The 25,826-nt window shown below is 49.1% G+C and overlaps 1 protein-coding gene and 2 long non-coding RNA genes across 3 annotated transcripts in view; 1 reads left to right on the top strand and 2 right to left on the bottom strand.

The window, feature by feature from the left end:
* Positions 1–25,826, bottom strand: part of LOC308594441 — a 65,109-nt gene that overhangs the window by 11,777 nt on the left and 27,506 nt on the right. The window lies entirely within an intron of this gene.
* On the top strand, positions 16,946–21,344 carry SPR (sepiapterin reductase). The gene is made up of 3 exons (XM_081208523.1): positions 16,946–17,285; positions 19,485–19,775; positions 19,970–21,344. Exons 1-3 carry the CDS (start codon positions 16,961–16,963, stop codon positions 20,158–20,160), a joined length of 807 nt encoding a protein of 268 aa, XP_081064649.1. The 5' UTR covers positions 16,946–16,960; the 3' UTR covers positions 20,161–21,344.
* On the bottom strand, positions 20,393–23,929 carry LOC308594959. The gene is made up of 2 exons (XR_014011705.1): positions 22,929–23,929; positions 20,393–22,083 (listed from the first exon to the last, which is right to left on the bottom strand). It is a non-coding gene; the product is annotated as an uncharacterized lncRNA (long non-coding RNA).

Raw genomic sequence — 25,826 nt, 5'->3', positions numbered from 1 at the left:
AGAAGCAACATCTGCTTAGCCAAAGATGCTCTCCTGGCTCCAGCCAAGATAGGACAAAGAGACTGTTCTCCTTATGAGATAGCTTAGAAAAGTAACATACACCTGGAAACTAAGTCTGCCTTCTGGGATCCAATTGTGAGCAGAATGTGAGTAAACTCTTTCTCTACACGACTGTGTTGTGTCTTATCTTTTATGAGGGAATAAGGGGGAAATACCAGAACAGTTATTATAGAGGCTTTAGCGAGCCTGAGAAACGCATCCACTGTGAGTTTAGAAGGGGGAATGTTACTCTGCTAAATTGTGAATGTCTTAACACAAGTTGGAAAGGCTATAATCAGACAATATATCCTCTCCTGCATCCCTGAACATTCCCACAATGTATTCATCCATAGCTACTACCCCTCCCCTAACACCCCCTACACCCCCAAATAGTAGTAGTGATAAAAAAAAGAATCCAACAGTCTGAGTGCTGGGATGGGCAGAGCCCCCAATTTCACCCTGGTGGGCATCACCAGAAAGGTCATTTGAAAAGTGGAGAATCATAGAATTGTAGAGTTGGAAGGGACCCAAAGGATCATCTAGTCCAACCCCCTGAAATGCTGGAATCACAGCTAAGTGGGTGGGTGACCTGCACATCTTAGCTGTGTGTCCTCTGTGTGGCCAGAGAATGGCAGGGGTCCCCCACAGGACTGGCCACAGGTGACGTTGGCCACACAGAGAAGCTGCTTTGGTTTGCTGGAAGAGAAGTGAGAGAGGCCTGTGAGGCAGACCGTCAGCCAGGAGGCAGCAGGAAGTCCTCGGCTGAGGGAGGGAAGGAAGTCTGGGTTTCCTATCAGATTTCTGGGGATGGGACTACAATTGTGGTTTTCCTCCAGGCAATACCTGGCGGGAGCCTTGGACTTGACAAAGAAAGTGCTAATAACTTGGGATATTCCAGGGTTGTGTTTCCATGGGAACTCATTCTTAGACATCTTCTTAAGTTTTCTGAATGGGGGAAAAGTGGATTGCGTCCCCGCAATTGGGATGAATCTAGGTGACATAGGTTTTTAACTGTTATTTATGGGAATTGGTTAACATGCCTGGTACTGAACTGTTTTTGGGTGTGTGTGTTTTTTGGTAAATACCCATTTTATTAATTTTCGAAGGGCAAAGACTGTAATGAAACATCTTGATTTGCATGCACTGGAAACAGCGTTCTTAGAAAAGAATACACAGAATAGAAATTCTAAAAAGATAAACCCTAGAAGTTATTTAAAATAAAGAGAAACCCTGGTGGGTGTTGATGGAGAGCATATTTATACACTAATAAACAGAAAATCATAAGCAGTGAGGAAAAAGCAATGGTATAGGGAAGAGAAGAAAGGAAGAGAGGGAAAGCGAGGAGGAAACATCTTTTAGGTACTGACCTGTTGTTGTTTTTATTGGTGTTACTATATTGTTGTAGCTCACCCTGGGATTAGGATGATGAAGAGGGCCAGGTTTATAAATTAAACTAACTAAGCTAAATAGGTCTCCCTGAGAGGAAATAAAGAGGGTAGACTGCAGTTGTTGAGTGGGCACAGAGGGAGAGGGAGGCAGACCTCTCGGGGTCTGATCATAGCTGTCAACTTTTCCCTTTTCTTGCGAGGAATCCTATTCGGAATAATGGAATTTCCCTTACAAAAGGGGAAACGTTGACAGCTATGGGTCTGCTGTGGGGCAGCGGAGATGGCTCTTTGTTGGAATGTTTAAGCTGCTCCTCTGCCTACGACCAACCTTCACATTAGTGCACAGCCAAATATCATCACAAGCCTCCAGCGACTGCCTTCAAGCCCAGGAAACAGCTGCAGCCCTGGAATGACTCATCAGGCTGTGAAGTGGGGTGAAAACACACACACAATTTCCATGTTCTGGGAGCACTGGAGAATTGTGGCATCTCTGTAATATCTATTAATTTACAAAATATACAAGCAGGCCAAGAGTGGAAGCAAATGAGCACTCCTTCAGCAGGCACCTCACCTGGAGTGACGAGGCTGCAGCTGTCCAGGCTAGCATTGCGTACTTGATCCTGCCTTTGGCACCCAGGTCTAGGGAGCTCCACCAACTGCCCCCCCCAATACTGACTGAAACAGGCCTCCACTTGTCTTTGAGGACCACAGCAATTTTGACACCCAGGCAATGTGTTCAGAGCAGTCATGGGGAATGGGTGGGCCCTATATCAAACCACAAGAAAACCCAAAGAGTTGCAGCAGAGGTTTCTGGGGAGGGCACCGTGGGAGCACTTAAAGCTGAAATAAAAAAATGTAAGCATATGCATATATATATATATATATATATATATATATATATATATATATGCAGGTTTTGGTGTTTTCGGGTATCTTCCCGTGTAAGAGTTGGGGTGTCTAGGCGACGTTTCGACGAGGTCTCACTCGTCATCTTCAGGCTGGTGCTTTCGGCTTCTTGTTACTAGAACAGAGCAGGATCTCAGTGTTTGAGTTCCTATAAATACTGTGGAGGGGGTGTGGTGTATAGCCTCCAACGTTCTGGGCAGAGAGGAAGTTCCCAGGTTATTGTGCCTTTTCTTCTTTTGTTCATTAATTACTTGAGGGATATCTTGAGTGATTTCTTGAGTGATATTCTGAGTACCACTTAGGAGGGTCATTAGGTGTGGATTAGTTGCTAAAGCTTTCGTGTCTTGACCTCTTGAGCTTGTGAAGAGTTTTTCTGAGTTTTTCTGAGAAGAGTTTTTCTGAGAAGATGGCTGTACTGCACTTAGTTGTGCTCTGGCTTGGCTTCGTGTATAGGGGCGAGCTGTGGTTTTGTGCCCTGTGCCAGCCAGATCTGTGTAGGGATTGCAGGGGGGTGCAGCATCCGGAGGTGCCACTATGGTTTGGCTACTGGATGGTATCTGTAATTTATCTGTGGAGAGGGTCTGGGTTTGGGTCTGGTGTGGTTGATTGGAGATGGCGTTCTGTGTGCCTCTGGTTCTGGTGTCGGTTTTTGTGGGGAGGGCTAATTTCCAGATGTCTGGCAGGCGGGACGTGTCGTCACGCTTGTTCATGTTGTGAGGGTGTTTCTCTATCTCGATGGCTTCCATGATTATTCTCTTGTGGTGATGTTCCATGTTAAAGAGCGATTTGGAATCTGCAAAATTAATTTCGTGTCCTGTTTCTTTCATGTGTTGGTAAAGAGAGGAAGTTTTTTCTTCTTTTTTGACGGCATTCTTGTGTTCTGCGATACGTGCATTTATTCGTCTGTTTGTTTGTCCAATGTACGTGGCTGGGCAGACTTTGCAGGGTATTTCATAGACCCCTTGGTTTTCTAACTGGATTTTATCTTTTGGGTTTCTGAGGATATTGGCTATTTTTTGGTTGGTGCAAAAGGCTGTTTTGATATTGTGTTTATGGAGGATTTTGCTAATTTTATCTGTGGTGCCCTTGATATAAGGAAGGAGGGCCATGCCATTGTTTTCTTCTGTGTCTTGGTTTTTGGGGGGTGTTTCTTTTTGGATTAGCTTCGTAACCCTGTTTTGCTGGTATCCGTTGGCGATTAACACATTTGAGAGATTCTGTAACTCAGTTGTCAAGTGGTCTTCGTCAGCCAGGCGTTTGGTTCTGGAGATGAGAGTCTTGGCTACGGAGTTTATTTGTGCAGGGTGGTGGTGTGATTGTGCATGTAAGTAGCGGTATATATATGCAGGTTTTGGTGTCTTCGGGTGTCTTCCCGTGTAAGAGTTGGGGTGTCTAGGCGACGTTTCGACGAGGTCTCACTCGTCATCTTCAGGCTGGTGCTTTCGGCTTCTTGTTACTAGAACAGAGCCGAAAGCACCAGCCTGAAGATGACGAGTGAGACCTCGTCGAAACGTCGCCTAGACACCCCAACTCTTACACGGGAAGACACCCGAAGACACCAAAACCTGCATTCCTGTACCCGTGAAAATCTACGAAAGCAAATATATATATATATATATATTCATAAATGTGCTGGCTCGGTGCCTACATGGATATGTGGACCACATGTCTGGAGCAGCACAGGAAGACCATCCTGAAACCATTTGCACTCCCCAACTGACCAAATGTTTTCTCTGCAAGGAGGGAGGGGGTGAGGGAACCTTCCCATTGTATCAGGAATCGGGAAGCTACCATCTCAAAGCAATGGCCAGACTACCAGGAAAGGCAATCAGATAACCTGGCAGACAGGAAAAACAACATTCAAATTTCTGTTTTAAGACTGCCTTTTCTGTGATGTAGGTATGATGTATCTGGGGGTGGTCTTAGGTTACACCCCTTCTGTGATGTATGTATGATGTATGGAGGGGTGGTCTTGGACTCCAGGGAAGGCAATTTAAAATGTGTATATAAGGGCGGGCACACCTGGGTTCTGGGTCCTCCTCCTTCTCCTGCGTGTGAGGGAAGCACCCTGTTGCAACAGTTCAATAAAGATCAGGCTTACTAGCTGCTTTGCTTCTCAATATTCTCTGGTTGGCCTCTGTTCTTTTCTCCTACTGATGGAGAACCTACAAAGAATTCTATAAGGGTTCTTGTGTCCCCTATAAGGGAATGAGGGCAGATTTTGTTTATTACACAGCCCTCCCACAATAAGCACACCTGCCTCCTCTTGTCTTGGAAGTGCGATGGTGTGCCCATGCTCAGCTGTTTGAGCATCTGGGTGGTCACTGGAAGAACCAAATATTGGTCTAGATTGGTTCCTTTTGGTTTGATGCAGCAGCAGCAGAAGCAGCAGCCAGGCTCTGCCCATTATCTGAGCCAACAGTGTGACGCGGCAGCTAAAAAAGCCAATGCAATTCTGGGCTGCATCAATAGGAGTATAGCATCTAGATCAAGGGAAGTAATAGTGCCACTGTATTCTGCTCTGGTCAGACCTCACCTGGAGTACTGTGTCCAGTTCTGGGCACCACAATTCAAGAAGGACACTGACAAACTGGAACGTGTCCAGAGGAGGGCAACCAAAACGGTCCAAGGCCTGGAAACGATGCCTTATGAGGAACGGCTAAGGGAGCTGGGCATGTTTAGCCTGGAGAAGAGGAGGTTAAGGGGTGATATGATAGCCATGTTCAAATATATAAAAGGATGTCACATAGAGGAGGGAGAAAGGTTGTTTTCTGCTGCTCCAGAGAAGCGGACCCGGAGCAATGGATCCAAACTACAAGAAAGAAGATTCCACCTAAACATTAGGAAGAACTTCCTGACAGTAAGAGCTGTTGGACAGTGGAATTTGCTGCCAAGGAGTGTGGTGGAGTCTCCTTCTTTGGAGGTCTTTAAGCAGAGGCTTGACAACCATATGTCAGGAGTGCTCTGATGGTGTTTCCTGCTTGGCAGGGGGTTGGACTCGATGGCCCTTGTGGTCTCTTCCAACTCTAGGATTCTATGATTCTATGATTCTATGATTCTATCTTCCAAACATTATCTTCCAAATGTTTATCCCTGAGTAGGTGAGCCCCTGGTTTCCTGATCCTGCCCAGCCGGGGATCTGGACACAGTGCACTCTGAGCTTTGGGCTTTAAGGGAGCAGCAACACAAGGCTGCTATCTATGGTGCACCTCAGGTGTCAAGGGGTGAGAGAGGAAATTTTCCTGAGCTTGTTTCCAAGAAGCCTTTGAAAAGGCACCCACATCCAGGCACCAAGTAAGGCTCTGGCTCCTTGATCAGGGAGGGAGGGAGGCCTCCAGCAATTAACTCCAGAGTTTGTAATGTGGGGTTCTCATTAACAGGTCGCAGGGAGAGTGGAAAGTCCAAGGGAGGGCTGCTTACATATTGATGCCCATCGCAGGTTGGCCAAGTCGCTGACCCTTCTCTGTCCTGTTCCCTGTGGGGCCCCAGATCTGTAATTATTTCTCTCACTTGCTCATTGTCCTGCTGGTTACACAGTGATGAGCTAACGTCAAGCAGGTGGAGGTCAGCAGGAGCTGCGGGAAGCACCAGAGAGTTGGGTCCTTCTTTGAACTCTTGGCTTTGGTCAGCATCCAGAAGACTAGCCAAGCCCCTCAAGAAGCTTGTCTGGGCAACTGGAAAGCTCCCTGCCCCCCCCCTGCCCCCACCGCAGCGCTTTAATCCTCCTCAGGGCCGGCTGTTCTGCCTACAACATTTCTTAGGGCGCCTCCAGAATGTCAGAGAGGATTCAAGCAGCCGCTGGAACTCTGTGTTTGTGAAGTCCAAGTGGTTCAGAAGGCTCGGTCGTTCCAGCGCAACAAACCCACTTTAAAAAGGAACCAAGCTTTTTGCAGTTTGGAAAGTTGGGTGTGGAAGAATGAGAAACGGAAAGGTTTGTGCACAGCCCGCAAGCAAATCAAGATGAATGCAGGACTAAGGCTCATTGTCTTATAACCGTCCCATAAAGCAATCAGAAACCATCCTCAACAAAGACCAGATATAATCTAACCTCCGCATAAGCTTTCTGCAAGCAGCTCAGGATGAACGCTCAATAAACAGGTTGCCTGGAGGGACCCCTAAGGGCAGTGATGGATGGTGCTGATGGAAATTGCGCTCCAAAAGGATAGGGAGGGCACCAGGTTGGCAAAGGCTGATCTGTCTATTGTGCTATGGTGTTTCCTTTTAGAATATTAACCTGGCTGTTTTTCAAATTGTGCACCGTAATGGGGGAGATTCAAGTATGGAACAGAAAGCAGATATAATGTTCATGCACAAATGTCCTTTGGGAGAACTGAGGCAAAGTCCAGGTAGGTGGCAAAGGTGGGCTGGCGCCTCCCGTCCCCCGGAGACTGGGATTCTCTCCCCTCGCCCTCTCTCAGGCCCACCGAGGGGGCTGCATTAATGAGAAACGAGACCCACCTTTCCCATCACCCCAGCCCCGCGCTGCCCCATAAGGGGAATGGAGGGGGAGGGCAAGCCTTTGATTCGGCGGCATTTGTTCTCTCCCCCCCCCCATATCCCCCACAGGAATACTGTCTCATAGGAGAGCAGCTCCAGAGCAATTGGCCTTGCGACAGCTTAATTAATAACAGAACATATTTGATCGGAGCCTCCATTAACCTCCATCGAGCCGCCTAAATAATCACTCATTAAAAGGCACTTGGAGCCCCGGGGGACAGGACAGTTTACCAGCCATCTCGGTGCCCCTTGGCAGCAGAGCTGGTTAATCAGTTCCCTCTCCCCGCTTTGCTGACCAGCCACAGGGTAAATATTTGACATGCCCCCCAACTCCCAGGACGGCCGCACATTTCCTCCTGGGTCTCTTTCTTCTCCTGCCTTTGCTGGGGGGGGGGGGAGGAGGAAGGGCCCCTTTCCACGCAGCCATTTCCAAGAGCGGGGTGCCTGCCACGAGGGACTCTCGTGGACAGAGGTAAAGGCACGGCGGCCAGCGCAACGAAGATCTGCGTGGTCACTGCTGAGAATGCTGTCCTAATTAATGATTATTTATGGCACTTTCCACGGTCGCCGGGGCTTGTTTCAGATCTGGACTTAGGGGGACCATGGCATCAGCCACTGACTCAGTGCATCTTTGGGTTGGAGCAACTCTTTCTGCCATCCCCGAAGGGTATCAGCCCGGTGCGTCTGTTTCCGAGCGGAGCCTCAGCTCCTTCCTGCTCTGGGGAGCCCGGGTGCCCTTCGCCAATTTGCTGACAAGGCTCAAAATCCCCAGCGCAGCCACGCAAAGCCTCCCAAATTAAAAAGAGAGCTCTGAAGCGACTTTCCAAATCCAGGACCTGACCCGGCCCGACCTCAGGTCATGGAGCTCTCCCTTGCAGCAAATTAAAAGGGTCTTAAGGAAAGGGGCTAAAAAAGGAGACCATTGTAGGCTAGCCACATGCACACCCCCAAAAAAAATCATAGAGGGCACGCCTTGTCCATCACGGGGCGGTGTGTGTCTCTTTGGGGGGGGGTAGCCCCAGTGCCCCAGTATTTGGCTACTGCAGCGCCTTCCTTCACCAGCAGAGGGCGTGAAGGGTTTGTAGACCTCCAGATGGATCAGAGGCCTGGCTTGTCCAGCCCAGGGTGCAAAACCTCTACAGTGGCCGGCCAAATGACTCTGGAATCTTTCACAAAAGGGGCAGTGAGGCAACAGGTGTCCTCAGCACCTTGGATAAGGTGGCTGCATAGCAGGACCACCCCTGGTGCACAGCAAGAACACGGACTCACTGCACCCATGAGACCATGCAAGAAAATGGCAGTTTTCAACTGGGGGGAGGGGGGGCTGTGAAGGGCCACCACCTGTACTTTTCTGCAACTCATGTCCCTTTACAGAGACCACTTTTTACAATTCCTTCCCCACAACAATGTAGAGATGTACCTGCAAAACGCTTCATGCATCTGAAAAAGAGGATAAGGCCAAGAAAACTTATGGCATAGTCAGTTTTCAGTCTTTAAGGGACTGTAAGACTCTGCATTGTTTTTTCTTGTGCCCAACTGACACAGCTGCCATTCTGGAAATAGTTTCAACCAGGTGCCTAGTGATCTGACCTGATCCCTGAAGATCACAAACTTTGCTTTTACATGGAATCATAGAATTATAGAGTTGGAAGGGACCTTCACAGGTCATCCAGTCCACCCCCTGCAATGCAGGAATCTCAGCTAGAGCATCCATGACGGACGGCCACCCAACCTCTGCTTAAAAACCTCCAAGGAAGGAGAGTCCACCACCTCCTGAGGGAGACCGTTCCACTGTCGAACAGCATCAGAAGGTTTCTCCTGGTGTTTAGTCAGAATCTCCTTCCTTGTTTCTGCTTCTGCCTCTGCTTCTGGACTTCTCTCTGCCACAGACTCTCCCAGCTCGCTAAGCCCTGTTATCTCTTCATCTCCCAACACCGCCTCTTCCCAGTCTTCTCTCTCTCCTCCCTCTGACCACCCATCATTGTCCCACCACAAAGCCCCAGGCTCTAGGCCTTCTTCCCTTGGCGGTTCCTCAGCTGGTGCCTCCATTCCTCTGTCTCTAACCAGTCCAGGACACTGGACTAGGTGGGCCACTGATCTAGCAGGGTCTTCTTCTCCTGTTCTCCAAGCTAAACCAGCTTGGCTGATGCTGAGAAACAAATGATTGATGAAACAGAGATGAGGCAGGGTGGGGAGATCAAAGACTGGCCTGGGCAGGGGACAGGCATTGCCATTCCCACCAGAGGCAGCCACCCCAGACACCTTCTTTTTTTCACTCCCCCAAGGAAGATAAATCTCTCCCCCACATTCTATTGGAGAAGAGCTTCTCCAAGCAGCTGCAAGCAGCTGCTCTTCTCTCAAGCGCTCACGGATCCCCAAAGGGTGGGAAGAGGGCAGGCCTCACCAATGGGGCATGGGAGTCATGAAGATGGGTCATGAGAAAGCCACTCCAGCCTCCCACCCCCCAATTTCTGGTCACCTGGCTGCTTTTGCAGGTGCCGGAAGACAGGGCAGCCATGAGGCAAGATCTCCCTCTGGTGCTGAGAGGGGGAACAGCAGCACTTATAAAGGCCATCTCCAACTCCTCGAAAGATTCCATCAACGGTGTCTCCAAAAGATTTTACACATCACCTGGGTGAACTAATACCAGTGTACTGGAAGAAGCAAAGATCACCAGTGTGGAAGCAATGATTCTTCAACATCAACTCTGCTGGACTGGTCATGTTGTGCGGATGCCTGATGATTGTCTTCCAAAGCAACTACTCTATTATGAACTTAAGAATGGAAAGTGTAATGCTGGTGGTCAACAGAAGAGGTTTAAAGACTGTCTCAAGGCAATTTTTAAAAAAATGTAGTATAAACACTGACAACTGGGAAACACTGGCCTGTGAGCGCTCCAGTTGGAGAACAGCCTTTACCAAAGGTGTCCTGGGCTTTGAAGACACTGAAATTCAAGACGCAAGGGAGAAACGTGCTAAGAGGAAGGCACGCTTGGCAAATCCACACCGTGATCAACTCCCACCTGGGAACCAATGTCCCCACTGTGGAAGGATGTGTGGGTCCAGAATTGGAATCCACAGTGACTTATGGACTCACTTTTAAAACTGTGTTTAAGGAAGACAATCTTACTCGGCTACAAGGGATCACCAAAGAAGAAGAGAAAGAGTTTTCTGACACCCATCAGCAGCTCAGTATATTTATTTATATCCCCCCATCTGAGTGGTGCACATGGTCTCTCCTACCCCCCCTCTCCCTCCATGTTATCCTCACAACAACCCTGTGAGGGAAATCCGGCTAAGAGAGCTTGGACCTTCATGGCTGAGTGATGACTGGAACGCTCACTCTCCCTGCCCCTTGGTCAGCAACTAGCCCGGCCCAGCTGAAAGCACACTCCGCTTGCACAAGTAAGTCAAAAGCAGCTGCAGAGAAGGACACAAAGGCTCTTCATTGTGGGAATGTTGTGGATGGTAGGAGAGGATATATTGATATTATATTTCCTTGCTCACGCTAGTGAATCAGTAGCACATTCCCCAGTAGATAGCAGGCAGCTAGTTGGTTGATTTGTTAGAATCTCTTTACTTTAGCATTCTAATCTGGCCTGTTCAGATTGGGTTTCATTCCTGGTAAATTCCCCTTTTATCCCTCCTAAAAAGAATAAAGACACAACAGTATCTAAAAGTAACGAGAAGTTTACTCACATTCAGTTTACAGTAGGTTCCCTGAAGGCAGAAGAGAGTGTGGGTTCATCCCATATGGGACTGAGCCCATGTGCTGCTGGCTGAGAGCCAGCAGACAGCAAAAGCATCAAGAGGGAATAAAACGAAGAAGAAGGGAAGATGGCTGCGTGACCAGCCCTTTCATGGGGTCTCCAAGGGTCATGCCCACCTGGTCCACGCCGGGGGAGGATGTTCCAGACCAGGTAAGACAGGAAGTCCTCCTGGCTGGAATAACATCCCCCTGCATGTCTACTCTGGGCAAACAGGATGTGTTGTACTTGACTGCTTATGTTACACCCCACATTCATTACAAGGAAGGAGCCACGCCTGCCCCACTTCTCTGGTCTTTTCCAACTGATCTTGCCCCATTGCACATCGCTAAAGACTCTTTGCCAGCCAGCCTTGAGAGTTTTCCCTCTTTGCCTGGCCCCTGAGCTTGCAAAGAGGGAGGCTGCGTCTTAATCAGAAGATCACAACACTTTCCTTTGGATTTAAAAATATTTTTTTTACCGGTTGCACTGGCTCCTGGTGGAGTATCGGGTCAGGTTTAAGGTGCGGGTGTTGACAATTAAAGCCCTTTGTGGCTTAGGGCCCTCATATTTATGGGACCGCCTCTCCTGGTCTGCCCCGCAGAGGACCTTAAGGTCCATGAATAACCATAGTTTAGAGGTCCCGGGCCCTAAGGAAGTCAGACTATCCTCCCCCAAGGCCAGGGCCTTCTCCGTGATGGCTCTGACCTGGTGGACTGCTCTGTCCCATGAGACCAGGGCCCTGCAGGATTTAACTTCCTTCTGCAGGGCCTGTAAGACAGAGCTATTCCGCCTGGCTTTCAATTTGAATTCAGCCTGATCTTTTATTTCCCTTCCTTCCCTCCCTCTCACCTTTTATGAAGATTACCCGCTCTGGGATCCCACAGCTAATTCTCCCCTGGTCTCCTCGCTGGCCCAAGTAGGACTAATTTAGCCAGCTAGCCCTGGTGATCATCTAATGTTTACTGGATGGATTTCCCCCTAAATTGATTTTTGAATTCTGAATTTATTGATATTCACGTTTTATACTGTATTTTATGCTGTTTTTTGTTGTATCAATTAAGTGTTTTAAATTTGTTGTTAGCTGCCCTGAGCCCAGTTTTCTGAACCGGGAAGAGCGGGGTATAAATAAAAATTTATTATTATTATTATCAATCACATTTAAGCACATATTTAATCTCATTCCTTTGGTGCCACCCTGGGTTCCGATGGGAGGAAAGCTAGAATATTAAACAGGCAACAAAGTTTCTGGGTCAAGCACAGCCCCACAAAGAGCATGCTGAAGCAGTCCAGTCTGGAGGTTACTACGGGGGGCCAGTTCCTCTCTGTCCCAGACAGGCCTTAGCTGGAAAACCACTGCAGCCAGAAACAGGGGCATCTGCTTCAAGAGGAACTTGGCTGGTCTCTCAGCGCCCTCTTTTGGCTACATGAGGGAGATAAAAATGATTTCCATCATCTGGAAATAGTTGGGGCATTTGGAATACAGTAGCTTAATTCATTTTATATACCATGCCACACCACACCTCATTCTTTTAGTACAGTATGTTACAATGACATATGGTAAAGGTAAAGATAAAGGGACCCCTGACCATTAGGTCCAGTCGTGACCGACTCTGGGGTTGCGGCGCTCATCTCGCTTTACTGGCCGAGGGAGCCAGCGTACAGCTTCCGGGTCATGTGGCCAGCAGGACTAAGCCGCTTCTGGCGAACCAGAGCAGCGCACAGAAACACCGTTTACCTTCCCGCCGGAGCGGTACTTATTTATCTACTTGCACTTTGACATGCTTTTGAACTGCTAGGTTGGCAGGAGCAGGGACCGAGCAACGGGAGCTCACCCCATCGCGAAGATTCGAACCGCCGACCTTCTGATCGGCAAGTCCTAGGCTCTGTGGTTTAACCCACAGTGCCACCTGCATCCCTTGACATATGGTATGTTTCACTAAAATTAAGCACATCCTTGAGATTTCAATGTGTGCTTCTCTCTGCCTTTCATAGGAAGCTGCCTTATACTGAATCAGACAACTGGTCCACCCAGCTCAGTCCTGGATCCTGAGAAGAGTCTTGCTGGATGAGGCCAGTGGCCCATCTTGACCGCCATCCTGTTCTCACAATGGCCCACCAGATGCCCCAAGCGGAAACCCCCATCAGGAGTCCAGCAACTGGGATCCAGAAGCATTGCTGTCGCCAGTTGTGGATCCATTTGCACAGCTTCCTCTCTGCCTTTCAGGAGATGTTGGGTTTTGTTCATCACTTCCATGCAATCTGTTTAATGAGCATTCATCCTGATTTGCTTGTAGCGAGATTCAAAGGTGTGCCGCTGCAAGAGTTATTGTCCCACACTTTCCAGTGCATTTTCTTGTCACTTCCCTTATTTTAAAAGCATAATAATAATAATATTTATTATTTTTACCCCACCCATCTGGCTGGGTTTTCCTAGCCACTCTGGGCGGCTCCCAACAGAATGAAAAGCACAATAGAACCTCAAACAGTAATAACTTCCCTAAACAGGGCTGTCATCAGATGTCTTCTAAAAGTCTGGTAGTCGTTGTTCTCTTTGACATCTGGTGGGAGGGCGTTCCACAGGGCAGGTGCCACTACCAAGAAGGCCCTCTCCTGCTTCCTGAAAACCTCACTTCTCGCAGGGAGGGAACCGCCAGAAGGCTCTCGGAGCTGGACCTCAGTGTCCGGGCTGAACGATGGGGGGTGGAGATGGGCCAAGGCTGTTTAGGGCTTTAAAGGTCAGCACCAACACTTTGAATTGTGCTTTTGAATATTTCAGGATGTTTTGGGGAAATGGGTTTGTTGTGCAAGAGCTCCCAATCAACTAAAATTGCACCACCTGAATTTGCTGGGATGCGACGGAATCCCACTCGGAAAACATTGACTGTCTTGAAGCGCTCACTGTCACCACAAGGAGGCAGCACTGTTGCACGGCTGGCTCCCAAGGCCTCCCATGTGTCCTTGACCTTCTATGCATCAGCTTTGTTTGCTTCGGTCTTATCTGCTCTGTTTGTCAACCTGAGCTCAGGTCACTCTTTGAATCAGAAAAGTCGGGTAGAAGTTCCTGCTGGCTGCAGGCACCTGGCCCACTGGCAGGCCCATTCTGCGTCACAAAAATGTCTGCAAACGAGACATGGCGGCTGGCAACATCAAGCCTGCCTTGGGGGAATCCCTCGCAGTGCCTGCAAACAGACAGTCAAATTGTGCGTCCTCAGCAGTGCCCAGAGGAGGAATGACAGCCGGGAGGAGTGCAGAGAGCAGAGACGCCCTGGCGCATCTGCAGCAGCACAACCGGGCGCCTTCACCTGCCCCGGCTGCAACAACACATGTCTCTCCCGCATCGGTATCTACAGTGTTGTAAACAAAACCTGCCCTTCTTCCCTTATGGGGTATCCAAGAGCCCGTATAGAGTCCTTAAGTGGGTTCCCTATTGGTAAGAGAAAAGAACAGAGGCCAACCAGAGAATATTGAGAAGCAAAGCAGCTAAGAAGCCTGATCTTTATTAAACTGTTGCAACAGGGTGCTCCCCTCACACGCAGGAGGACCCAGAACAAAGGTGTGCCCACCCTTTAAATTGCCTGCCCTGGGAAACAATACAAACTGAAAGCTTTCGCAGATGACCTGGTTTTAACATTACAGGAGCCAGAATCTAGTACAAAAAGAGTTTTAGAACTGATTCAAGAATTTGGTCGGGTGGCGGGATTTAAGTTGAATAAACAAAAAACTAAGGTACTGGGAAAGAATTTAACACCTTTAGAAACAGATGGGTTTCAGAGGGAAACAGAATTGAATGTGGTTAAAAAGGTGAAATACCTGGGGGTCAACTTGTCTTCCAAAAATTTGAATTTATTTAAAGACAACTATGAAAAATGTTGGTCGGAAGTGAAAAAAGATCTAGAAATTTGGTCAAGACTGAAACTTTCCTTGTTAGGCCGAATCGCAGCTATAAAGATGAACGTTTTGCCAAAAATGCTGTTTTTGTTTCAAACCTTACAGATCGTGGACAGAGTGGAATGTTTTGGAAAGTGGCAGAAGGATATTTCAAAGTTTGTCTGGCAGGGCAAAAAGCCCCGAATAAAGTTTAAAATACTAACTGATGCAAAAGAAAGAGGGGGGTTTGCCCTGCCAGACTTAAGGTTATACTACGAAGCTGCAGCCTTCTGCTGGATGAAAGATTGGATTTTGTTAGAGAACACTGATGTCCTAGATCTGGAAGGTTTCAATAATTCGTTAGGATGGCATGCGTTTTTGTGGTATGACAAGGTTAAAACACACAAGATGTTTAAAAACCATATTGTCAGGAAAGTAATATTTATGGTCTGGACAAAATATAAGGACTTACTTGAAAGTAAGACTCCGAGGTGGTTATCACCAATTGAGGCCAAGGCCCGGAAAAAACCCAATATGGAGGCCAGTTGGCCGAAATATTGGGAAATAATAGAAAATATAGGAGGTAATTGGAGATTGCAGAGCTATGAAAAATTAAAGGATAAGGTGCAAGATTGGTTTCATTATGCCCAAATTAATGAGGTTTTTAAGTTGGATAAAAAAACAGGATTCCAGGTGGAAAAATCGAAACTTGAAACAGAGTTGTTAGAACCAAAGACCAAGGTATTATCGAGAATGTATAACTTGCTGCTTAAATGGAATACCCAGGATGAAACAGTTAAATCAGCCATGATAAAATGGGCTCAAGACATTGGGTACAACATTATGTTTGAAGACTGGGAAAGGTTATGGACCACCGGTATGAGATTTACGGCATGTAATGCCCTGAAAGAAAACATTATGAAAATGATATACAGGTGGTACATGACCCCAGTCAAGCTTGCTAAGATATATCATCTCTCTGATAACAAATGTTGGAAATGCAAGGAGGCTGAAGGGACATTCTTTCACCTTTGGTGGACCTGTCCAAGAGTGAAGGCCTTCTGGGAAATGATCTACAATGAGTTAAAAAAGGTGTTTAAGTACACCTTTCCTAAGAAACCGGAGGCCTTCCTCTTGGGCATTGTCGGCCAAAAGGTGTTAAAGAAGGATAGAACGTTTTTTATGTATGCAACTACAGCAGCAAGAATCCTTATCGCCAAATATTGGAAGACTCAAGATTTGCCCACACTGGAAGAGTGGCAAACGCAATTGATGGACTATATGGAATTGGCCGAGATGACTGCCAGAATCCGAGACTTGGGAGAAGAAACAACTGAGGAGGACTGGAAAAAAATTAAGGACTATTTGCAAAAATTTTATAAGTTATATGAACTATAAAAATTCGCATGATTTGGAAAGGTTAGCTCCAGCAATGAGAGTTGCTGACATTGAAATTAGATAACATTAACGAAAGAACCAATGTTTAAATGTTTAAATAAGGATAATATATGTGTTTATAGAGTAATTGGATAGTAAGTAATTTAAACTTAAAAGGCAACTGAAAGTATAAAAGAAACACATGAAACAAGGTTATAATTTGCTGACAAATTTATTTTAAAGATTGCATTGTGCGGGAGATGTGGGGAAGTTCGTTGGAGGATTGAAATAAGCTTTGGAAAAATCAGCTTTTCTTTTTTCTTTCTTTTTCTTTTCTTGTTTTTCTTGTTTCTTTGTACTGATATCTATCTGGAAAAAAGCAATAAAAAATATTATAAAAATAAATAAATAAATTGCCTGCCCTGGAGTCCAAGACCGCCCCCAGAAACATCATACCTACATCGCAGAAAAGGCGGTCTACAACAGAAATCTGAGTGAGTTATCTCCTGTCTGGCAGGTTACCAATTAATGGTCACTTGGTGGGATTACCTGGGGAGCCTGGCCAGTCTTTTGCAATGATAAATAATTAGTTCCTGAGCCAGGTCACAGGCTCACACCCTGTTCATATCTTACATGTGCCCTTAAGGCAGGATTTGTGAAGGAAAAGACAATTGTATCTAAAAGATACAAGTAATAATAATATAAATAACAGCGACAACCTCCCCCTAAACCGTCATCCTATTTGTCTGCAGTGTCATTCTATCTCTTCCCATTAATCATTTGCTTATCCCGCACTTTCCACATCTCATTCCCGATTGCTCTGATCCGAGGCCAAAGCCAGTAAGAAAGAGAAGTCGGGGCGGGGATTTCCACCAGGGAAGAGAGGACCCGTCGCCCGCCAGCCCTCTTCGTTTCACTTTCGGATGCCAAGGAGATTAAAAACATTCTTGCCTAGCCAGAGCTCAATGGGGCGTTTATGTATTTGCTACACAGCTTTTCGCATTTCTAGGCGGTGGGCATAAAAGCACCCGGCGCGCGTCTCCTCCTTTCGCCGGGCGGGGTCTTTGCAGCGCCCGGTCCCGCCTCGGAGCGCCGTGCGTAAAAGCGCACGAGTGGCGCGCCCGGCTTCCGAGCGGCCATGGACGGAGAGGCGGTCGGTCGGGCGGCGGGTCTGGGCCGCGCCGTGGGCATCGTGACGGGCGCCTCGCGAGGCTTCGGCCGGAGCCTGGCGCGCCTGCTGGCCCCGCGCCTGGCGCCCGGCTCGGCGCTGCTGCTGGTGGCGCGCTCGGCGGCCGCGCTGGAGCAGCTGGAGGGCGAGCTGCGCGCCGCCTGCCCGGCGCTCCGCGTGCGCGGCCTGCCCGCCGACCTGGCCACGGACGACGGGCTGCAGCGCGTGGTGCGCGCCGCCCGGGAGCTCCGCGGGGACGGGCCGCTGGAGCGGCTGCTGCTCGTCAACAACGCCGGTGAGCGGGCGCGCCGAGACGCGCTCCTGAGCGCGTGCAGAGTGCCTTCCTCCTCCAGGTCCGGAGGCAGCTGCGGGACCGGCTTGGCGGCGGCTTCCTGCAGGGGCTGCTCTGCATCCTTAGAAAGGCCAGTTCCCGGGGAAAGGGCTAAGCGGGGGCAGTCTTGGCAAAGACCCCAAATCCACGCGCGCTGCCGTTACGCACACCAGACGGGTGTCCTTGCTTCCCCCCTCCCTTGTTTATTTCTGCATCCATCTTTTTCTTCCTCCGCGTGGTAGGGAGATTGTAAGTTCCCGGTGGCAGCGGGCTTTTCTGCTTCCTAAAGCGCCAGGAGGGAAACCGAGGGCGGAAGAGAAGGCGGTGAACGCATATTCCGTTGCTGAAGCGGGATATGTGAGCCTTGTGAATTACGGTGGTACCTCGGGTTAAGTGCTTAATTCGTTCCGGAGGTCCGTTCTTAACCTGAAACAGTTCTTAACCTGAAGCACCACTTTAGCTAATGGGGCCTCCTGCTGCTGCCGCGCCGCCGGAGCATGATTTCTGTTCTCATCCTGAAGCAAAGTTATTAACCCAAGGTACTATTTCTGGGTTAGCGGAGTCTGTAACCTGAAGCGTATGTAACTTGAAGCGTATGTAACCCGAGGTACCACTGTAGTTTTGGGGTCCACAGCAAACATAACTTTGGGGTTGTTGCTGTGGGAATGTAGCGGAGATGACAAGTGCGCGGATTCAAGCGCCCCCACTTCGGATCCACTTGCAGCTCCTCGGAAGGAAAACGAGGGAGTGTGGTGCTTGGGAACTTCCAAGCCAGGGGGATCCTTGGGCACCTAGTTCACCTAGTTGCTTGTGCCAGACTCCGCTCTCTTCCGTGGATCATCTCGGCCCCTTTGTGCTGGGAGATGCCACACCTGGCTGTGTAGGCTCCGACATGCAAGGAAAGCCCCCTTGGAAACAAAAACACCCCCCCTCTTTCACCCATAAGCAGGGTGTTTGTATGTGTGCGCGAAACATCCTTTTGCTTTTGCGCTGTCTCTTAATGGTGGTGCCCCCCTTCCTGCAAGGGTTAGTCCTCCTCAGCCAGCAGTGGCGTAGCGTGGGTTGTCAGCACCCGGGGCAAGGCAAGTAATTTGCGCCCCCTAACCCGTGGATTTGTGCCCCCTAACCCTAACCCCCAGATGTTGCGCCTGGTGCGGCCGGCCCCCCCTACACCCACCACGCTACGCCACTGTCAGCCAGGTCTTCCTCCATGTTCAGAATACTTTCAGACCTTGTCTTGCCCTGAGCAGTTGGCCTCCACCTCACCTTTGAGAACCCTAAGCTCCCAGCCACAGGTCTCCCAGCTCCATAGCATGTACAGTGGTACCTCGGGTTACATACGCTTCAGATTACATACGCTTCAGGTAACAGACTCCGCTAACCCAGAAATAGTACCTCGGGTTAAGAACTTTGCTTCAGGATGAAAATAGGATGATCGTGCTGCGGCGGTGCAGCAGCAGCAGCAGGAGGCCCCATTAGCTAAAGTGGTGCTTCAGGTTAAGAACAGTTTCAGGTTAAGAACAGACCTCCAGAACGAATTAAGTTCTTAACCTGAGGCACCACTGTACTGTATAAAGGGGTGAGGTTTCTGTGTGATCTTGTTTGGGGTGGTGCCCCTAATGTGCTCTCCCTCCCTCCCTCCCTTTCTGTTCTTGTCCCCAATTTATGCCTTTTCCTCACTCCCAGCATGATCTGAAAAGCTTTGCTTTTGAGCTGCTTGGCTTATCCCAGATATGGGGAGCTTCTGCCTGCGAGGCTGTTCCTATCCTCCGGTTCTGTGGTTTCCAAACTCTTTTGGGCCACTGCCCCCCTGGCTCCACAAACTCACCCCCAGTTCCTCCTTACCCTATCCTATAAAAAGCATCAGTCAGAATAGCGCTTTGCATGGCGCACTAGGACGGATAACTCAGTGCAATTTCAAACAGTGACAATTGCATATTTAAAACTATTTTGTTTAATTAACTCAACAAACCGGATGAACTTGATCCTGTGGTGACAACGTTTCAGAGTCTGATATACATTTACACCTCCAACGCCCCCACCCTGTCATGCCTTGTCTTTTTGTGCCCCCCTACAGAATCCCAAGCCCCACTTCAGGAACCGCTGGTCTAGTCTGAAGAAGCACTTATGGATAAACAAACAGGGGTCTTCTTTCTCTTCTAGCTTCTCTTGGCGATGTTTCCAAATCCTTCTTGGACTTCACCAGCCCCGGCGAAGTCAACACCTACCTGGCCTTCAACGTCACCTCAGCCCTGTGCCTCACCTCCTCCCTCCTGAAGGCCTTCCCTGCTGAGCCTGGCTTGTGCCGAACGGTGGTCAATGTCTCCTCGCTCTGCGCTCTGAAACCCTTCCAGACTTGGGCCCTCTACTGCACTGGGAAAGCTGCCCGGGACATGATGTTCCGGGTCCTAGCGGCAGAAGAGCCAGACATCAGGGTGCTCAGCTATGCGCCAGGTGAGTCTGGGGTCTGCCAGCTGGTCTGGCTTCCGGCGTCACCAGCCGTTCCATCGTCTCTTGCTGGCAGTCCGCTGATGGGCCCATTGCTCCCCTCCCCAGGAATCATAAAACCATAGAACTGAAGAGTTGGAAGGAACCCGTTCTGCCCAATGCCCTGCAATGGAGGAATCACCTCTTGCCTTCTCTTCCAGGTCCCCTGGACACGGATATGCAGGAAGAGGCTCGCACCAGATCGGGAAACCTGGAGCTGCGGAAGATGTTCCTGCACATGAAGGAACGCGGGGAACTGCTGGATTGCGACATCTCCTCCCAGAAGCTGTTGGATCTTCTTCTCGCAAACACCTTTGAATCGGGGGCTCATGTTGACTTCTACGATATCTGAATAAAAAGCGCCAAGCCTTCTTCTTCTCCTGGCACCTCCTAGGCTTTTGCTGCTCTGTGCTTCACCTCTGTAGGACTTGTGTTCAGCTTTCTCTCTGGACGCAGCGGCCATGGCCTTGCATATTGTGGAAGCATCTGCCAAGTTCTGAGCCTGGGCCGTGTGGAAGGAGAGGAGGGTTCCAAGCTCAGGAAAAGGGGAGGATGGGAGGAACACCTGGGAAGAGTTTGCGCTCCACACACAAGGGGAGGTAGGGATGTGGAAGGTTTCCCTGTACCCTTGGTGTCCCAAGCATCAAGGAACCCAACATAGTCCTTCCACAAGGTGACCAGTTGGGCTGGGATCTGGAAGGAAAGAAAGTCTAGCTGGAGAAATGGTTCTGCCTCTTGGAGGAGCGCAGAGGGTGGCAATGAAAGGCGCTCATTCTGTGCAGGGCTGCTCTTTCTATTTCCTGCTCTTTAGAGATGTCTGGTCAGTCTGCTTGAGCCATTCCATGAGCTTAACCACTACACCACACTGGCTCTCTCTGTGATGGGAGGGCGCATGTGGAGAAGAGCATTGATTCCTGTACATTCCGAAGGCAGCTTGCCCACCTTACTGAGAGACCGACCTGTGAGGCATGGGCGACGATGGCGTTTGGTCCCACACAATTTTGTTTTGCTTTCAGCATTCATTGGTTCAGTATTGCTACCGATTTCACGCATGCTTCAGCCAGCTGCAATGCTTATTTGGCCTTTTACAGAGGAAGATGTTCCATTTCTGGCTGACCACGTTAGCCGTGCAGATTGGCAGTTTAATTCTTTACGAGGGATGCCTGACTGTTTGCTGGTGAAAGAGCTCTCTGACTAGCAAGCACAGTCAGATGGTTTTTTATGTCAAGGAAATAAGCAGTCGTAAATGCCGTTCTCTCTCGGCCCTGTAGTCACGAGTAACCGAAAAGTGCTTCCCTTTCCTCAGAGAGAGGCGGTCAGGACAGAAGCCACATGTCCAGAGAAGTGCTGGACGTTCAGGTTCATTGTCACGGGTGAGACTATACTGAGCTCAGTTGATTGGCAAGATACTACTAGCCGTCAAGATAGAGGCTCCATTTTCTAAATGTCTTTCTGTTTTCCTGGCCATGTAACTCAGTCATTCCTTCCCTCTTCTCATCCCATCTTCCTTAATAAAATCATCACTTGGCTTGGTCTGTGGAATTGTGGTGGGTTGTTTACTTGAGCCCGGTCTTGGCTGGGGAGGGTGGGGTATAAATAAAAATTTATTATTATTATTATTACCTCTCGACTGTCATGTTTAAGGCAATAACTTTAGTCAGGGTTTCCCAAACTTGGGTCTCCAGCTGTTTTTGGACTACAGTTCCCATCATCCCTGACTGCTGGCCCTGCTAGCTAGGGATGATGGGAACTGTAGTCCAAATCAGCTGGAGACCCAAGTTTCGGAAGCCGTGTCTTCAGAAGAGCCCTGCAGTTGTATGAGGCCAGAGGGGCCCCATCTCGTCCACAGCCGCCAAGAGAAGTCCTTTTTGAGATCTTCCCATTGTCTTTTCGTTTCGATGACCCTCAGTAATTTAGTACCATCAGCAAGCTTGCTTATTCCTACCTTCAGATCATAAGAACATAAGACCTACCTTGCCAATGGCTTGTCTAGTCTTCTCTCAGGGGCTGTGTGGAAGGAGAGGAGGGAGCCAAGCTCAGGAAGAGGGGAGGATGGGAGGAACACCTGGGAAACGTTTGCGCTGCACACACAAGGAGAGGGAGGGTGTGATCTGAAAGGAAAGAAAGTCTAGCTGGAGAAATGGTTCTGCCGCTTGGAGGAGCGCAGAGGGTGGCAATGAAAGGCCCTCATTCTGTGCAGGGATCCTCTTTCTATTTCCTGCTCTTTAGAGATGTCTCTGGTCAGTCTGCTTGAGCCATTCCGTGAGCTTAACCACTGCCCAGTGCATCTGCTGGGCTTCTGCCCCCTTTGCAGAGAAGCAGGAGCGTGTGGTTTGTGTAGGATTCCTCCTTGGAAGCAGAAGCCCATTTGCGGTCCTCCTGAGGCCTTTCTGATGGAAGGTTGAGAGCGTTGTGAGATGAACGAAGCCAAGCCCCGCTGGATGAGGCCAAAGGGGACCCAGCCTGCTCTCACAGATGTGCAACACCCCTCTCCCCCGGAGTGGGTACTCGGAAGCATGGCTGCCTCTGACAGTGCGGACCGAGCAGGGCCACTCGGAGGGGAATGGAGCCTGTGGGGCTTTGGTAGAAAAAAACAGTTGGGGTGCTGCTGCTGCTGCCTAGGGGTGGCTCTCCTGGGCCCAACAAGGAAGGGGGTCTCAGCTACAAGGATAAAGGCGTGGCCAGCTCAGTGGGGAGGCCAAGCTGGCAGAGCATTTGTGCTTCTCTGGGCCTTTTTACATATTAATTTTATTATTTATGCCCTGCCCATCTGGCTGGGTTTCCCCAGCTACACTGGGTGACTCACGGCATATATCAGAACATACTGAAACATCAAACATTAATATCTTCCCGATACAAGGCGGCCTTCACAGGGAGGGCGCATGTATAGAAGAGCATTGACATCCTCCCAGAGTACATCCTCCCAGAGGCAGCTTGCCCACCTTGCTCGCAATCTCCTTTCCCTTCCTGCCCCACAACAAACACTCTGTGAGGTGAGTGGGGCTAGGAGACTTCAGAGAAGTGTGACTGGCCCAAGGTCACCCAGCAGCTGCATGTGGAGGAGCGGGGAATCGAACCCGGTTCACCAGATTACGAGTCCACTGCTCTTAACCACTACACCACACTGGCTCTCTCTGTGATGGGAGGGCGCATGTGGAGAAGAGCATTGACTCCTGTAGATCCCAGAGGCAGCTTGCCCACTGTACGGAGAGAACGACCTGTGAGGCATGGGCGATGATGGTGTTTGGCCCCACTCAACATTGTTTTGCTTTCAGCATTCATCGGTTCAGTGTTACTACCGATTTCACCCATGCTTCCGCCATCTGCAACGCTTATTTGGCCTTTAACAGAGGAAGATGTTTCATTTCTGCCTGACCACATTAGCCGTGCAGATTGGCTGTTAAATGCTTTACAAGGGATGCCTGATTGTGTTTGCTGGTCAAAGAGCTCTTTGACTAGAAAGCACAGTCATAAAGTTGATTACAGTATGTCAAGGAAATAAGCAGTCATAAATGCCTTTCTCTCTCTGCCCTGTAGTCACGAGTAACTGAAAAGGACCTCCCTTTCCTCAGAGAGAGGCGGTCAGGACAGAAGCCACATGTCCAGAGAAGTGTTGGACATTCAGGTTCATTGTCACGGGTGAGACTATACTGAGCTCAGTCAGTTCACAAGATACTACTAGCCGTCAAGATAGAGGCTCCATTTTCTAAATGTCTTTCTGTTTTCCCGGCCATGTAACCCAGTCATTCCTTCCCTCTTCTCATCCCATCTTCCTTAATAAAATCATCACTTGGCTTGGTCTAAACTGGTGTGTGTGGAATTGTGGTGGGTTGTCTGCCTCTCGACTCTGTCATGTTTAAGGCAATAACTTAAGTCAGCTGATTTGGACTACAATTCCCACCATCCCTAGCTAGCACAGCCAGCGGTCAGGGATGATGGGAACTGTAGTCCAAATCAGCTGGAGACCCAAGTTTGGGAAGCCCTGTCTTCAGAAGAGCCCTGCGGTTGTATGAGGCCAAAGGGGCCCCATCTCGTCCACAGCAGCCAACAGAAGTCCTTTTAAAGCTATTCCTGTTCTCTTTTTGTTTTGATGACCCTCAGTAATTTAGTACCATCAGCAAGCCTGCTTATTCCTACCTTCAGATCATAAGAACATAAGACCTACCTTGCCAATGGCCTGTCAAGTCCAGCATCGTCTTCTCTCAGCGGCCAGCTAGGTGCCCCAAAAGGAAGACCCCAAGCAGGCCCTGGGTGCAACAGCAGCAACGTTCTCCCAACCTGCAGCTCCAACTCGGCCAGGAGCAGAGGGGCCAAGAAGACCGGCAGGTGTCTCCCCCCCCCCCGCCAATAATTCTGGAATCCATCTGGCTTTTCTGGACCACCCAACATTGTCCTGATGCCATCGCACAGTGTTTGATCTATGCTCAGGTTGGTGGTACATGTATAAATAAACTATATATCCTAAAGACGCCACAGCCTCTGCTGCGGCTCGTTTCCAAAGGGAACGCGAACCCTGGGAGAATGCCTGGAACCCCTGGAATCTTGCCCTGCTCAGACACTCTGCTGGGGTGCAGCTCTCCTATGGGGCTGCAGAGTCCCCCCCAAAAAACCCACTGATGTTCATCCCAGCTGCTATAAGCAGGTGCATGTCCAGCTTTTATTATGCATTTCTTAAAGGTAAAGGACCCCTGACAGTTATGTCCTGTCGCAGACGACTCTGGGGTTGCAGCACTCATCTCTCTTTACAGGCTGAGGGAGCTGGCATTTGTCTGCTCCGCAGACAGTTTTTTCGGGTCCTGTGACTAGCATGCCTAAGCCGCTTCTGGAGAACCAGAGCAGCGCATGGAAACAGTGTTTACAGTATCTTCCCGCTGCAGCCGTATCTATTTATGTACTTGCACTGGCGTGCTTTCAAACCGCTAGGTTGACAGGAGCTGGGACTGAGCAATGGGAGCTCATCCCGTCGGGGGGATTCGAACCGCTGACCTTCTGATCGGCAAGCCCAAGAGGCTCAGTGGTTTATATAACAATAAAAAATAAAGATAAATAAAAAATTGTCCAGTAGCACCTTATAGACCAGGCATAGGCAAACTCGGCCCTCCAGATGTTTTTGGCCTACAACTCCCATGATCCCTAGCTAGCAGGACCAGTGGTCAGGGATGATGGGAACTGTAGTCCCAAAACATCTGGAGGGCCGCGTTTGCCTGAAGGAGCGTCTCCACCCCCATCGTTCTGCCCGGACGCTGAGGTCCAGCGCCGAGGGCCTTCTGGCGGTTCCCTCATTGCGAGAAGCAAAGCTACAGGGAACCAGGCAGAGGGCCTTTTCGGTAGTGGCGCCCGCCCTGTGGAACGCCCTCCCATCAGATGTCAAAACGATAAACAACTACCTGACATTCAGAAGACATCTTAAGGCAGCCCTGTTCAGGGAAGTTTTTAATGTATGATATTTTAGTGTTTTTTTGGTTTCTATGGAAGCCGCCCAGAGTGGCTGGGGAAACCCAGCCAGATGGGCGGGGTACAAATAATAAATTATTATTATTATTATTATTATTATTATTATTATTATTATTATTATTATGCCTGTTATTGACCAACTAAGTTTGTTCTGGGTATAAGCTTTCGTGTGCATGCACACTTCTTCAGATACCTGAAAGCTTATACCAGAACAAACTTAGTTGCTCTATAAGGTGCTACTGGACAGTTTATTTTATTTTATTTTTTATTTTGACTGCCTCAGACCAACACGGCTACGTACCTGGAGCTATGCATTTCTATTCAGCGTAGGATTTCAACAGATTTATGTACATCATTTTCATTCTATCAACTGGGTTATTTTCCTCGGTCTCCCCCCTGTGTTTGTGGAGGTTCTTGCTTTTATCTGCCAGTCAGGGAAGAAGGTGGGGTATAGAAACAGATCGTCATCATTATCATCATCATCTTTGGCTTGTTATGGAAAAATCTAGGTGCGAGGCTGCTCAGTCCCCCAGCTGGTCGGGCAGAGCCCTGCGGAATAAAGGA

The sequence above is a fragment of the Podarcis bocagei genome (assembly GCF_964188305.1).
Source record: "Podarcis bocagei genome assembly, chromosome: 9".
In the NCBI taxonomy this organism is placed as follows: Eukaryota; Metazoa; Chordata; class Lepidosauria; order Squamata; family Lacertidae; genus Podarcis; species Podarcis bocagei.
This window is presented reverse-complemented; position numbering and strand designations above follow the sequence as displayed.